This window comes from Bufo gargarizans, chromosome 7 (genome assembly GCF_014858855.1).
Source record: "Bufo gargarizans isolate SCDJY-AF-19 chromosome 7, ASM1485885v1, whole genome shotgun sequence".
Taxonomy (NCBI): Eukaryota; Metazoa; Chordata; class Amphibia; order Anura; family Bufonidae; genus Bufo; species Bufo gargarizans.
The window spans coordinates 186425899-186441806 of NC_058086.1; the positions used below are offsets into that span (position 1 = coordinate 186425899).

The 15908-nt window shown below is 42.8% G+C and overlaps 1 protein-coding gene across 1 annotated transcript in view; it reads right to left on the reverse strand.

The window, feature by feature from the left end:
* Positions 1 to 15908, reverse strand: part of DNAH12 (dynein axonemal heavy chain 12) — a 165470-nt gene that overhangs the window by 28993 nt on the left and 120569 nt on the right. Inside the window, 24 exon segments of the mRNA XM_044302476.1 lie at positions 220 to 370; positions 1086 to 1230; positions 3980 to 4138; positions 4607 to 4747; positions 4972 to 5144; positions 5827 to 5924; positions 5927 to 6018; positions 7739 to 7933; positions 10553 to 10619; positions 10622 to 10649; positions 10651 to 10715; positions 10718 to 10742; positions 10745 to 10763; positions 11388 to 11418; positions 11421 to 11535; positions 12251 to 12319; positions 12321 to 12399; positions 13439 to 13680; positions 13783 to 13923; positions 14022 to 14086; positions 14089 to 14110; positions 14191 to 14322; positions 14407 to 14583; positions 15250 to 15330. Of these exon segments, the coding sequence (XP_044158411.1) occupies positions 220 to 370; positions 1086 to 1230; positions 3980 to 4138; positions 4607 to 4747; positions 4972 to 5144; positions 5827 to 5924; positions 5927 to 6018; positions 7739 to 7933; positions 10553 to 10619; positions 10622 to 10649; positions 10651 to 10715; positions 10718 to 10742; positions 10745 to 10763; positions 11388 to 11418; positions 11421 to 11535; positions 12251 to 12319; positions 12321 to 12399; positions 13439 to 13680; positions 13783 to 13923; positions 14022 to 14086; positions 14089 to 14110; positions 14191 to 14322; positions 14407 to 14583; positions 15250 to 15330 (2512 nt within the window).

Sequence of the window (15908 nt, forward strand, 5' to 3'; positions counted from 1 at the left end):
CTGATCAGGCATTTTTCTGACTGATCAGGATCCTGATCAGTCTTACAAATGCCATCAGTTGGCATACGTTTTGCCGGATTCGTCAGGCCGTTCCGGCGACGGACCTGCATGCCGGATCACTCTGCCGCAAGTGTGAAAGTAGCCTTAGTCTGTGTCCTCCCACTGTAGATAGTAAAGATACAAATGTGTACGTCCTGACAATCGCTTGGTCTTACTTACTTGCCATAGGATCGGCTCCAGGAGATAAGACGAAGATGAGTGGGATCGTAGAATTAGAATCTAAATAGCTTTTTGACAAATCAAATGGAGGCGGCTCAACAAATTTCTTTCCAAGTTTGTCAGTCACATAGTTGGTCACGGCCGGGCTCATCTAATAGTCACAAATGGAGATGTACATTAGAGTCAGTCTTTACATATAGCAGATGGGGAGATTTGATATGTACCCGCTGCCTACACCAATACTGCCTCAAAACATCCTGTTCCTACATCGGTCTGTATCTCTGCAAGTCTTGTGAACAATAAGCAAATCCTACTGGGACCCTGTAATATGGGGGGAAACCTGATGGTAAGTGCTTTATGTTCCTGCAGCGCTACCACAGGAGAAATTAAGCATTACACAGTGACTCTTCAAATCAATAAGTTGTCTATGTAACACGGGACGCGACAGGTTCCTCCGGAGAGAGAGACGCTCTTTGTACCCGCTCTCCGCCCCGGGCAAGAGATGAGGATCCTGGATGGAAATCCCCTGATTATATGGAAATATGTTTTCTAAACTGGAGACCCCTTTTATGGTGAAAGGGTTAGCCCTTATTTACGGGATAGGTGATAAATGGAGGACGACTGGGGGTCGACCTCTAGAACCCACGGCATTCTCAAGTCCCTATTCTGAATGAAGCGGGATTGTGGATATCGGTCTAACTTCTAGGAGACTGATGGAGTCCTGTCTTCACCAACCCCATAAAAGAGAATGAAGCGGTGGAGCGTCATGTGCAGTACTGCGAGGAGACTCGCCTATCTTTATCATGCTCCATAGGTCTCAATACTTTACAAGCAAAGCTAATAAATAGACATTGCACGTTCCTTACCTTGTCTGGTCTCAGGCACCTCAGGATAATCATCTTCTGAAGCTCGTTCAGCTTCTCATTAAATGGGTTAGGTAAGGGAACATTGTGCGGTTCTCTGCTGTCATACAACGTGTGCCACACATTGGGATTTTCAATGCAATGTTCTCTGTTCATACAAGAATGTATACTTCATGAAATACAATCTATAGACTAAAGGACAAAAAATTGTCCTGAAGGACAAAAACCACATCATTTCTTTAAAAAATTGAAAACTATTATTGAACAACACCTGCAAACTCAAGAAATAGAAAATCTATGACTCCATTCCAACACACAAAATGGTACAATGTAGAAAAATTAAAAGGTACCCTAGGGAAACTAAATATTTCGAACATCTATAGAATAAGATTTATAAAATATGTATATATGTATATAAATAATACATTAAATGTTACAATATATTTATTACACCTATGTCTTAATATTAATGTTAGATATTTATATATATATTTTTAGTTTTTTTTGTTTTATAACTTGATATACCTTTCATTTATATGTACTGTGTAATTCATAGAAGCAACTTATGTGTAAAGCGATTCTTGCAATTCTTGACAACAAATATGGGGCACATTTATTAAGACCAGTGTGTTAGACTCTGCTCTTAATAAAGCCCTATAGCTGGCGGGGGTTCCGCCGAAGTTATGAAGAGGCGCGGGGCAGTTCTAAATATAAGACAGCTTCCTTGCATAGAAAATGGTAAATGAGACGGGCATGTCGGCCCTTATCCCCCCCCCCCCCCACACACACACTTTTTTAGACCTGGCATGAGTAGGAAGAAGTTGCAGATTGCGGCGCAACTAGCTGTTTTGCCGCAATCTGCGCCTCAAAAAAAAACAAACTTCTGACAAGTTGTTAATTACATCCAAAATGGTTGCAATTAGAGGTGAGGTTATATCACTGCATAACTAGATGACTCTTAAATATAGTGATTTAGGAATGTGACAATCCCTTTAAAGGGGTTGTCCTTCTTGATAGCCATTGACTCCAAAGGGGGCAGCGCTGCGGTGATGAGCTCTGTCCACTACAATGTTGATGGTGCGGTGTAGTTTTGGTGCTGACTTTCTGCAACTCAGCTACACAGAACAGCTAATCTGCGGGGGTCTGAGACGCCACCCCCTGCCGATCAGCTAAGGATGATGCCCTATCCTAAGGATAGACCATCTCTTAAAAGAAGGCTGGACAACCCCTTTAAGAACTATAATGGCGGCCATATTGGATGTTGCTAAATATAATTTTTAATAACTTTAACAATCTCAGGGATTTACTGTTGATTATTTTAGGAGGAAATATTCTTTAGGGTAAGTGCACACATTCAGGATTTACATGCGGACAATCTGCACTGAAATCTGCAGGTGTTCACAGGGAAATCCATGCGGTCAATCTGCATCAATTGGTGCGGATTTGCTTACGGATTTGCATGCGGATTTTCCGTATGCAGATTTTTTTGGCCCCTTTAAAGTGAATGTAGAAAATCCGGTCAGGAAAAATAAAATAAATTGATATGCTGCGAATTTTAGAATCTGCACAGTAGGTCAAAATCTGCATGGAAAAAATCTGTATCGTGTGCATGTGTCACGGCCACGGTTATGGCCGTGACTCCTTGGGAGCCGCCTACAGTTGCCCGCGGTTTGGGTAGTTGTTTCAACCGCAGCTTGGGGCTTGATGTAGTTAGCCTCAGTGCGGTTGCCGCGGACAACAGCTATGTGTGCGGTTCCCTTAGAGTTGTGTGCGTGTGTGGATGCACGTTTGTATGTCTGGTGTGCACTTTGACACTTTCCTTTCACTGTGGCTGCCCGTGGCAACGTTTGGTATGTTGAACATGTGGTGGCAGTGTCCCGGCCTTCGGGCTGTCTCCCAGGACGGCTGCCACCCATGTCGTTGCCTGCGGTAACAGCCACAGTGTGATTTGTTTGGACACTTCCCCTTTAAGTTGTGAGTTTCCCTTCTGTGGTGCTGGAAGGGTTAACTCCCTTCCCAGTGTGTGTGTGATGTCACTGGGTGTGTCCGACTGTGGGGTGTGGCTTCTTGGCCTATAAAGCCTCACTGCTAGCATGGCTCAGTGGGTTGCTTCAGCCATGCTTGCTGGAGCAGCCTCCTGTGACCTCCATCTTCCTTGCCAGTGAGAGCCACCCCTGTGGACATAAAGTATTGTCGTTATGTAGATGTCTTTATGTGTATGATGTTGTATGTGATGTTTATGTTATGTTCTGTTGGGACCTTCCTTTGTGTTTGGTGCAGCATACGGTTCTGGATTCCTGTCTGCTTAGGGATCCAGTCAGCAAGGCTGTGGCAGGTTGGTGGAACTTCTCGTTCGCCTGCCATTCCCGTATAGCTGTTTGTGTTCCCCTTCTCCCAACAGCTTGGCCATTGAGACTCCTGCTCCTCCGTGCCAAGGAGGAGTAGGTCGTCTTACCCAGCTCCTAGCTCAGGGATCTGCGGAGGGTAAGACAGGGCTCCGAGGTTCCTGCGCATGGGTCCTCCTACCTTAAAGGTCGGCCCATGCAGGTTAGGAGTTAGGGTCAGGGTAGGGACGCTGTAGGAGGTGACCTGCTCCCTATCCTGTTCTCATGGCCGAGTAGTCACTACATCATCTGGCATCACACGGCTGAGGGTTTCCCCCATCCTCAGCCGTGACAGCATGAAATTTCAAATTCTCATAGAATACAATGTACATGACCTACGGTGCGGACTTTCCGCACGCAAATCCACGCGGAAAATCTCCACACAATCCTGATCGTGTGCATTTAGCCTTAATGGAGGTACTAAACTATGTAAAGTGCATCTGTAATATACAAAGGACAAATGAACTCAACGAGATGCTACTTTATAACTGGTACGCTCTATACAACCGTTACCTCAATCCCTTAAAAGCAGGTAAATCGCTTGCACGGCAAATCTCATCCCAACTTTTATCCGGTAGCCAGCCCGGGGCCGGGTTTGCAATATTATTTTGTAGGCCCACACCACCGGTAAGTAAGAACATAAATTCTTGGTATTCAATCTCCTTCCTTGCCCTAAAATTAGAATGGATAAAGAGTAATATTTTTTTTTTTATAAGATTATGTTCACATGATGGATTTTGGAAATCCAAGCCACAAAATTAAGCATGTTTTTTTTTTTGTAATGCTTTTTTTTTTTAAACAAAGGGGATTTACTTCAATACAAAACTGCATTTCCAGCTCATGTACGGAGCGGTTTTTTAATGCTTCCTATTCATTTCAATGGAAGATGCAGTGCGGATTCCGCCCCAATAAAGGGCATGCTAATTCTTTTTTCCACAAGGTAAAAAAAAAAAGAAAGTTCTATTTACCACTGAAATGAATGGGAGGCTGTTTTGAGCCGTTTTTTGGAGCTGATTTTGAGGCAGAAATGAGCCAAAATCAGTGTCAAAAAGTGTGTGTAAACTGGAAGGTGAGAAAAGATGGCAAACAGTTATGTGCCTGTAGTTTATGACGCCTGTTAGTGCCCAGATGAAGACTTACATGAGGAGGTTGCAGCAGAGCAAGAAGGAGAACAAAAGCTTGTCCTTCTCAAACAGCGAGCGGCACACATTGCAGTATAAGTTATAGGTGAAGTGGTCATTCAGGTAACGTAGACGTTTTTCTAAGATTTTCGATTTGTTGCTGAAAAAAGAATATAGGAAAATCATCATCTATATTATATAAACATAAATAAATACAATATAATAAATATATGTATATAAAAATAGATAGATGATAAAAATAATAAGCAAATAAATCTGTGTAACAATTACCGGTATATATACAGAAATAAATATAAAGAAAAAAGTTATATGTAAACACACAAATACATATGTAATAACGTGCGAAGTTAGAGCAGCTCTCACCTGTCTTGAATTGAGTTGATATAGAGATTGACAAACCAGTTGAGCGCATACTGGTACATTGGGTCAATGTTGGCAAGGTCGGCAATACTGAAGAACAGCACGGATGAATGTTTAGCGATGGGCCTGTAACCTTCTCTGGACTCTGCTATTTTTAGTTCAGTTTTCTCTGCAATCTAGAGAAATGGAAAGTAAAAAAAAAAATCTAAAGTTGTAGTGGATCACAATACAGCAATACAACTATGCCAAGGGCAAAATGAAAGCGTATAGTGGCGAGAAAGAAGGCGCTCACAGGGTAAGTATGTAACACATCTCAATCCCTAAAGGGGTGTATGCGTGTTTATCTGCATTATGGAGGTGAGTGCGTTGGAAATATATGATTGGTAGGTGGAGAAGAGGTCATTGCAGGTGTGCGGTGTTTTCTTACACCCAGAATCTGCACTGCCGTGCAGCGTGTACAGAGGCCCTTACCACCGGCCACTTAACAATAGAAACAGCGCAAATTTACCAGCACCTATCACCATAGTGCAATACCAGCACCTATCATATCCATCCATCCAAAAGACTTGATAAAGGGGTCCCGTAACCCCAAAACGCGTTTTCTGTTTTGAAAATTAACCACCAATAAAGCTTATTTTATCCATTTGCTGTTCGATTCCTGCACCTGCCTGAACTAGTCGAGTTGGTTGGAGCCCACTGGGTACACCCCCCTACTCATCCTCTTGTTTTCAAAATTAAAGCAACAGTCCAGGTTAAAACTGAAACATTGGGCACAAAATTACTAATATGATTTCACCTAGACCCCGTCATAAAACTGACCAAGATTTGGCACCCCAAAAAAGAAATTTTTTTGCTCACCTGCTGTTTTTTGGTAATCTCATTGCTCATGATCTTGGCTGAATCTAAGATCTTAATGGCACTCTCATCTTCCAAGATGTTCCCTTCCGAAGATTGTAAGTCTCCAAAATTTTGTCTTCAATCTCCTTCAGCTGTTTTTTATTGGCTGCCGATTGTAAAATTAAGGCATTTCTCTCTTCTTCTAACTCAGGCCTAAGCGAAAGTAAAGCGTAACGTTAAATTCCGTCACAGAAAAAATAAAACTGTTACCACAAAGCTAAAGTAAAATTACACCGACTGTAAAGCTGCGATAGTACATAGGTAAAGTCTAGAGCAGGGATGGTCAACTTGCAGCCCGGGGGCCGCATGCAGCCCCTGTTGGACACATCTGGACACAGAAGCAGTTGTATGTGTGTGGCTGCACACATGTAATGTCCGTGCCATAGAGGAGTGCCTCAGCTCAGGAACAGGGATGGGCAAGCAGTAAAGGTGCACTGGGTAGCCATCTCTGGGTCCCCCACATATTAGGAGAAGGGGGTCTCTTGACCCCTGTGTGGCATTCCAATAAGCAGAATATAAGCAAGGCTGGATTCACATCTCCGTTTTATTTTCTGTTCTTCTAATGAACCGTCAAAAGAACATGAAAAAAAATGGATCCTGTGCATCCGTAATGCATATTTTTAGAAAGAAAAAAAAAAGTACTGCATGCAGAACCTCTTTTCTCTTCTAAAAAAATCAGATCTCAGATGGAAATGGCTAAACCTGATGCAAAATGTGCATAACGGATGCACAGGATCCATTTTTTGGGGATCAGAAGAACGGAAAATGAAACGGTGATGTGAATCCAGCCTAAGAGATGTGACAACCTATATGTGGTCCTCTCTGTTACAGCTTGTGGGAATTGTGGAATCTACATGAATGAATGGTCTCCTCCTCTCGGAGATGCTGACTAGAGAAGAAGAAGACCCACTTTCTCCCTATAGCTGAGACCCCAGGAAATGGAACCCATCAGACATTTATGGCATATACTGTTGGTATGTCAAAAATATCTGAGATAGTAATACCCCGCTAAGTTTTATTGTGGCCCGCGGGAATGGTTCAGTATGGCAATGTGGTCTTCGGACCAGAAGGTTTTGCACCCTTGCTTAGAGCCTAGTTTTTCAGGGGTACTCCCAATGTGCTTATCCACTACTTTTAATAGGCAAAGCACAGTGTATGATGATAGCCTTGGGGGTTACCCTGGTGAAACTGAGTAGCGGGTACTTGGCATAGGAATGCTGAGAAACACTTTTAGACTAGAGCAGTATGACCGCTGAGTCGACAATATGGCTGCAATGCTATTTGTGGCTTCAGCTGGTTCTCTCAGAACTTTAGAGGGAAAATCTTGAGGACCTTCTCAAGGACACGAACTTACAAACGACACATATTTAGGCTACTTTCACCCTCGCGTTTTGGGCGGATCCGTCATGGATCTGCAAAAATGGATACGTTACAATAATACAACCGCATGCATCCGCCATGAATGAATCAGTTTGTATTATTTGTAACATAGCCAAGATGGATCCCTCATGAACTCCATTGAAAGTCAATGGGAGACAGATCTGTTTTCTATTGTGCCAGATTGTGTCAGAGAAAACGGATCCGTCCCCATTGACTTACATTGTGTGCCAGGACGGATCCGTTTGGCTCAGTTTCGTCAAGCGGACAGCAAAACGCTGCAGGCAGAGTTGTGGTGTCTGCCTCCAGAGCGGAATGGAGATGGAACGGAGGCAAACTGATGCATTCTGAGCGGATCCTTTTCCATTCAGAATGCATTAGGGCAAAACTGATCCGTTTTGGACCGCATGTGAGAGCCCATGACGGATCTCACAAACGGAAAGCCAAAACGCAAGTGTGAAAGTAGCCTCAGATGGAAGAAGCATGAACCACCAACCTCTCTTTTGCTACAACAATGCCGAGTAACTGATCTTCTAGACCCTCGGGAGTGATCATAAAGTTTAGCAGTGACACTTTTGTTGCCAACTCCGGCAGATAATGTGGATTTCTGAGTTTTGTGGTGATATAAAATCTGAAGTCACAGGAATATTCAATGACTGTTTCTCCAAGTCTGATGCAGTCCATGCCTCCTGTGAACACAAACGCATAAAATGCAATGGGTTTAAATGTGGCATGTGAACATGGTTACGTATGAAATATATTTGCTATAAGGGAGAGAAAACAAGAAGCTTAAAAGATATCCTAAAATGTACACAGTTTTTCCATAAAATTTTCTACTTCAATGTAGAAAAATCATGCTCCAGTGCCCATTTTTCCACACTGCATATATACAAAACGCAATATATCTAAAATCCTATCATTTAAGGCCCTGTTCACAACACGCTACAGCTATTCATTGAGGGAATTCCCAACGTGGCACACAACGCTCATATTAGTGACTATATTCAAACATACCTTAGGGAATATGTTTTCTTGTGGAGGCCCACTGTACAGGGCAGTCTGCTGCACTTTAATATGCCTTATAAAATGGTATGCCGATGCTCACCACCTCGACGGAGGCTAAAGAGGCTCTCTTTTCTCCTCCACTGTGTGAATAGGGGCCAATAGCTATATTCAGTGTATGTGGCAGGAGTTTTAATGGCGCATACACTGAACATGTTCACATAGCCCGATGCAAACACAGCCTCACCTACAAGTGGTGTCACACATACTGTAAAATAACTACATCGGCGACACACGGAACAGAAATGTCTCTGTTCTACGTTAGTGATCACAAATCCAAATGAAACATCTCATGATGAGGTGGTTTACCTTCATCTGTTCCAGGGAGGCAGGAATAAAAAAGACAAAAGTTACAATAAAAAAAGTAACTAAGGACTTGGAAAGTGGGTGAATGTATAAAGCAGACAACAAACAATTTTCCCAAAAGACAAAAAACCCTGTCCATATTCCCTATTGGGGTATATGGGCAGCATACAGGGGGGTTTCCTGATTGGGACGCCCCCTCTATGAGCTGGAGCAGACAGCCACTAACAGCAGATTAGGACATCCACATATTACATACAGTACAGACCAAAAGTTTGGACACACCTTCTCATTCAAAGAATTTTCTTTATTTTCATTACTATGAAAATTGTAGATTCACACTGAAGGCATCAAAACTATGAATTAACACATGTGGAATCATATACATAACAAAAAAGTGTGAAACAACTGAAAATATGTCATATTCTAGGTTCTTCAAAGTAGCCACCTTTTGCTTTGATTACTGCTTTGTACACTCTTGGCATTCTCTTGATGAGCTTCAAGAGGTAGTCACCTGAAATGGTCTTCACTTCACAGGTGTGCCCTGTCAGGTTTAATAAGTGGGATTTCTTGCCTTAGAAATGGGGTTGGGACCATCAGTTGCGTTGTGGAGAAGTCAGGTGGATACACAGCTGATAGTCCTACTGAATAGACTGTTAGAATTTGTATTATGGCAAGAAAAAAGCAGCTAAGTAAAGAAAAACGAGTGGCCATCATTACTTTAAGAAATGAAGGTCAGTCAGTCCGAAAAATTGGGAAAACTTTGAAAGTGTCCCCAAGTGCAGTCACAAAAACCATCAAGCGCTACAAAGAAACTGGCTCACATGCGGACCGCCCCAGGAAAGGAAGACCAAGAGTCACCTCTGCTGCGGAGGATAAGTTCATCCGAGTCACCAGCCTCAGAAAGCGCAGGTTAACAGCAGCTCAGATTAGAGACCAGGTCAATGTCACACAGAGTTCTAGCAGCAGACACATCTCTAGAACAACTGTTAAGAGGAGACTGTGTGAATCAGGCCTTCATGGTAGAATATCTGCTAGGAAACCACTGCTAAGGACAGGCAACAGGCAGAAGAGACTTGTTTGGGCTAAAGAAACACAAGGAATGGACATTAGACCAGTGGAATCTGTGCTTTGGTCTGATGAGTCCAATTTAAGATCTTTGGTTCCAACCACCGTGTCTTTGTGCGACGCAGAAAAGGTGAACGGATGGACTCTACATGCCTGGTTCCCACCGTGAAGCATGGAGGAGGAGGTTGTGATGGTGTGGGGGGTGCTTGCTGGTGACACTGTTGGGGATTTATTCAAAACTGAAGGCATACTGAACCAGGATGGCTACCACAGCATCTTGCAGCGGCATGCTATTCCATCCGGTTTGCGTTTAGTTGGACCATCATCTATTTTCAACAGGACAATGACCCCAAACACACCTCCAGGCTGTGTAAGGGCTATTTGATCATGAAGGAGAGTGATGGGGTGCTGCGCCAGATGACTGGCCTCCACAGTCACCCGGACCTGAACCCAATCGAGATGGTTCGGGGTGAGCTGGACTGCAGAGTGAAGGCAAAAGGGCCAACAAGTGCTAAGCATCTCTGGGCACTCCTTCAAGACTGTTGGAAGACCATTTCAGGTGACTACCTCTTGAAGCTCATCAAGAGAATGCCAAGAGTGTGCAAAGCAGTAATCAAAGCAAAAGGTGGCTACTTTGAAGAACCTAGAATATGACATATTTTCAGTTGTTTCACACTTTTTGTTATGTATATAATTCCACAGTGTTAATTCATAGTTTTGATGCCTTCAGTGTGAATCTACAATTTTCATAGTCATGAAAATAAAGAAAGCTCTTTGAATGAGAAGTGTGTCCAAACTTTTGGTCTGTACTGTATGACTGGCTGCCCGGTAATTCTTACACTTTACCTGCAGTGGACTATTTCGTCACACATACCTTTGTTTAAATGTTTGCTTCAATAGTAAAGGTTCCAGCGATGGGTCCAAATCTTCCCATACGTTTTCAATAAAAGTGGCGTCCCGAACTGTATGCAGTTTTTCCAGAGTTCGCATATAATCTGAATCTGTTAATTTGATGACGCTCAGTGGTGTCTCTCTCTGAATCTAATCCACTTGTTAGCTTGGCCCCTGAGGGGTCTATCATTACGGGCCTGCGGGGAAACAGACAAAAAGGAGCACTGACTGTTACCAACATTTTGCAAGAAGAAGAAAAACAATATATAAAAAGACATTGCTTTGAAAAAATATGATTAACTTAAAATGGTGTTGTGTGAGATATTATTTTTTTAAATGTTCCCCCCACCGCGCAGTAGTACCTGTTAGGAGCACTATACTTACCTGCTTCCCGCTGCTTGGGCTCGGCTCCATGGCTCCTGGACTGTCTTCACGTGAGCCGCTGCAACAGTGACTGGCCTTAGCGGTGACACTGTCCCCAAGCGGCATGTGCCTGCTGGGTTACGTGCAGCTTAGCGACACATCCACTGATGAGGCCAGTCATTGGCTGCAGGGTGGTGCACATGACCCCATCTGTGCAGAAGCTTACAGGAGGAAGTTGCCACTTGTATTCTTTTAAATTTACCAAAATGGCCTCTCAAGCAGTTCAATCTGGTGAAGGCAAGCCCAGGAGCAATACAGACCAACGCAGCAGCAAGGAGTATGTAAGTATAATTCTCTCCCACAGGTTCTGCTGGGTGAAGAGAGGACTTAAAAAGAACTAATCCTGCAAAACCCCTTTAAGCTAGAAACATAAAAGTACCTATTTACACAGCACATACCAACGTCGTGAGTTGCTCACAATGACACCATATCTATGGAGAAGCAGTCCGTCGGCAAACCGGCAATATTCCAGGCTCTGATTGTTAATTGGATCACCAAGAGGTCTTACTCAATGTGAAAAGTCCTCCGGCACGGAATCATTTTACTCTGAAACAGAGAATATGAAAGGTAAATCTATGTAATCATTATTTTCTGTCAGAAAGTGAATGGGTCCGCCATCTGCTGCGGCTGCCCCACGTTGGTGTTCGTGCATTGCGGGCCCGTTAGCATGGCCACGGGGTGCACGCGTGTCGTGTGCAAGAGGCTAAGACTACAGATTTTTGTCATTTCAGCAACATGTTTATTAAGTCCCTGAGATACCATAAAGGAGCTGAATATGGTGGCACTGCATCAACACATAATTAGTCTTTAATAAAATAATTTAAAATTATGTAGGTTCTAAATAATCTATTTTCCCAGAAAGCGCTCTACCACTGACCTTGGACGTGTCTCCTACATGCAGCTCGAGCCATTCATGTAAAGCAGCACAGATACAGACCATAGACAGGGTAGGTAGCACTAGTCATTAGGCTACACTCATTTGTACTATTCTCACTGTAAACTTATTAAAGATAACTCCTTTAACCAGTAATATGGTGGTATATGCAGTGCAATATTGCTATTTACGGTATAAACGCCGACCAAATCACTGCACTGACTGGACATCTGAGTGACGCACGCCATATCCGGATTCCACTGATTCATTTGCTCAGGACTAAAATAAATGTAAATGTTCTAAATTCTCCAATATACTCTGACCAATATGACATATAATACTTATGTATCGTAATTAACAGTAGAAAAAAGGACTCCGAGTGTTTACCTTGCACAGCTTGCTCCATTCTCTGGTACATTCTTGTCGAAATCCAGCAGTGAAGGCCCCCAGATAGGCGAATGACGCCAGCAGATACAAGGACGTCTCCGGTCAAATTATCATACATGTTCTGAAGTGAATCAGCAGCACTGGACCATCTAATGATCGATAAAGGAAAAATACATACTTAGAAAATGAACACAATATCTAAGAAGATGCTGACTGGACGAGTGATACAATACCTAAGCTTACTAGGCAAAAGCTAGTCCACGTCAGGTATGTGCTTAGACATCAGATTGGTGTTGGCAGAACTTGCTGAAAATGTAATATACTGTGTATGTGGCCTGGCAGACTTTCTTCTTAGGACTGTTTTTATCGTCCCTGACCCTGGTGTGGACCTTGTTCCAGACTACGCACCTGCCTTGTGCCTCTGCACTGTCTGCCTAGTACTGTTGTCCTACTCCTGGCTGTTCCTGATTATGTTCCTGGTTTACCCTGGACATATTACTATTCTCCTAGTGATGACCCTGACCAAGCCACTGCCCCGTTAGCACTACTACCCTCAATCAATGACTATTCTGGTGATTGGGACCTGTGGTCCTCCTGCAGCAAAGTCCATATCTCCTTGCAGGTAGATAAGGGTGAAGATCGGGGAGTCTACACTTCAATCTAGCCTGTGCCAAATGGATTGCAGCTTAGGGAATCCACTTTACGTGACCGTAACATGAATATTGTGAAATATTGTCTCCTTTTTACTTGGCAGCTGGCAAACATGGTAAATACAAATGGTTCGAATATTCTTAGGGTCAACCAACATTTCCACCTACATTTATTTTAAATAGGAATTATAGATGACATTTATGCAGACCAGGAGGACTTGATCGGTGGAGCTAATTCATTTTTCCAAACGCTTTTGGTTGTCACATGATTAAAGGTGTTGTCCACCCCCTTACTACTGATGGCTAACCTCAGGATGGGTCATCAACATCCGATCGGCGTGGGTCTGACACCCCGTACTTATGCCGATCAGCTGTTTCAGCATAGCATCCAGTGCTGGAACTACACAGCTCCATTCATAATGCAGTGGATGCAGCTTTTAATGAGCTTAAAGTGATGCTCCCAAATACACTTTGTCGTATAGTAAGGTAATTCCTCTCTAGACAGTGAGAATAAAAAATTTGCAATAACTAGGTCAACCTGTGTTTTTCTCCACCAAGTCCTCCTATCAGCTTCTCTGCTCGTTCCAGTTTCTTAGCGCACAAATCTACTTGGAACTCCAGACGAACTTTCTCTTCAGTTTTTTCTCGAAATGTTTTCTGCAGGGCATCTAGTCGATCTTCCACTTCTTTCAGCTCTGCCCTCTTCTGGTTCAGTACTGCCATCGTTTCGGCCAATGACTGCTGGGCTTCTGCTAGACAAGCTTTCTTGGGTGCAACAACCTAAGAAATTGCAGATGATAAGCGGACGGAGCAGAACGTCAAGAAGCCTTATAAGGTGCACATCAGATTTGTCTACGTATCAGTCATGACCTCTCTCAATACCTTTGCAACTCTGTCATAGACTTCCATAGCGAGAATCCATCGGCATAATCCTTCTGCCGCAGATGACGCTTTTAGCACTTTGGCCGGATCAAAGTCAGGATTGGTGATATATTCGCTGCGGATCTTCTGCATCACTGAAACCTTCACTCAGAAAGAAAAAAAACATAGAAACTATATTTTTTTTACAAATTCTCGGGGAGTGGGTATAATTTTTTATCAAAATGATTATGTCTATTTACCGGAATATTATCCTTGTCGTATTCCCGCAGGTCTTTGAGAAAGTTCATGTCTCCCAATAGTTTTTACTAGGTCCCCAGTAATCAAGTATCTAAAGAAATATAATTAATAGTAAAAGGAAAATAATATAAATAGTATTACTAAAAGCAGTATAAATGTTATGGTAATTACCTTCTGTCCGGTACCCGCCGGGTCATTTATCCTCTCTGGTTTGATTTCTTTCATGACGCAAATGGCGGCCATGACAAGCTTCACGCCCGAAGGTGGATTCTTCATGGTTTTTACAATGGTGATGTCCGATGGCTAACACAATGTGCACAATTAACCGGCTAATATTATAACATGTTATCACAGTAGAAGATAAAGTCACGTCTTTGAAAATCTTACCTTCAGAGTGTCCAAGGCAGACATGGCAGCCTCCAGGGCAGGGATGGCCTCTGCCAGTTCACTTTCACATTCATTCTTCAGAGCTTGTGCCTCAGTAGCTTTTTGGGTGGCCACTTCTTCATCTGCTCGGACCACTTTACTTTTTGCTTCCACCTCTGCGGACTCTTTTTCAATGATCTGTAGGAAAAAAGACAAGTTGTATGGCTAGTTCATATTTTTCTAAATCGATCAGCTATGATGAGAGGTGAGGTCCTATGTGTAACTAGTAGCTGAAGCAGATTTATGGCGTCAACAAATAATTTTTCACTGAATGATGAGAAGTTCTTCGATTTTCCAGTTGACTTCCATATTATTTTCATTATCTCTTCTTGCTGTCATTTATTGTTTCCCTAATTGTTTATGGGATACAAATCTGTTGGTCATGTGAGGGGCACATGGCTCATTACAGTCCAGTCATAAGAACTGTGCCTTGCAACAAGCTTTGTACCTGTGTGTCCATGGCTATGTGTTCTATCCCTGGTTTCCATGCCATCTACATATCCCAAAAATAGTAATAAAAAGAAATATTTCCAGCCAGTACTAAAATGCTATCACTTCATCCACTGCCACATAGGGTCTAAAGCTGCTAATATGTATGAGACACCACGGCCCAATGCTTGTTCGGCCGACACTCATCTCTCCCGATGCCCTCATAAACATGCATCCTCCGCTCAGCCGTGCATGCGTGGGTCACAATTACAATTCAAATAACATAAAGTATTGTCATCCTGATCACATCAGGGGTTAAATACTATCGACGAATATAGTATTACTATGAAACGATCGGTTTGATATTGCAATCACCTTTATCATGTTTGCATTTTCAACTTTGGCCTCTTCCAGTTTTGGCTGTAGGTCGACCAGTTCTTTCTTCATTTCTCCAACCTAAGCAAAGTATAATGATATAATGAATATCAAATCAGAGAAGATAAAGCTGGCAGTAAAGTGTTCAAGATATATGGAGGGGGGGGGGGGGGATTTTTTGGATTCTATTTTTAATATGTGACTACAGAAAGAAACTATTTGGGATGGTGCAGGTACTAATGGAAATGGTCTTGGGCAGGAGAATGTACCTATAGGGGCACATTTATTAAGACCGTCAATTTAGATGTCGGTCTTAATAAACCCCTTAAGCTGGAGGTGGAGCCGCCAAAGTTATGTAGAGGCGCTGGCCTCTTCTTAACTTCTGCGAATTGACCACCGCTTCGGGGTTGTCTTACATTTAGACCTTTTTCAACAGCTAAACCAGGTGTAGAAAATGGTAAATGAGACTGACCTACCAGCCAGTCCCCTTCATTACCCACGCTACGCCCACTTTTTTTAGACCTGGCGTGAGCAGGCAGAAGTCACGGCGCAACTAGCCGTAATATAGGCGTATTTCAGATTTATAAATGACCCCAAAGTTTAATGATATGTCACCTAAATAGGTCCAAAATTATTATAAGGGTCAGAGCTCAGTTTTT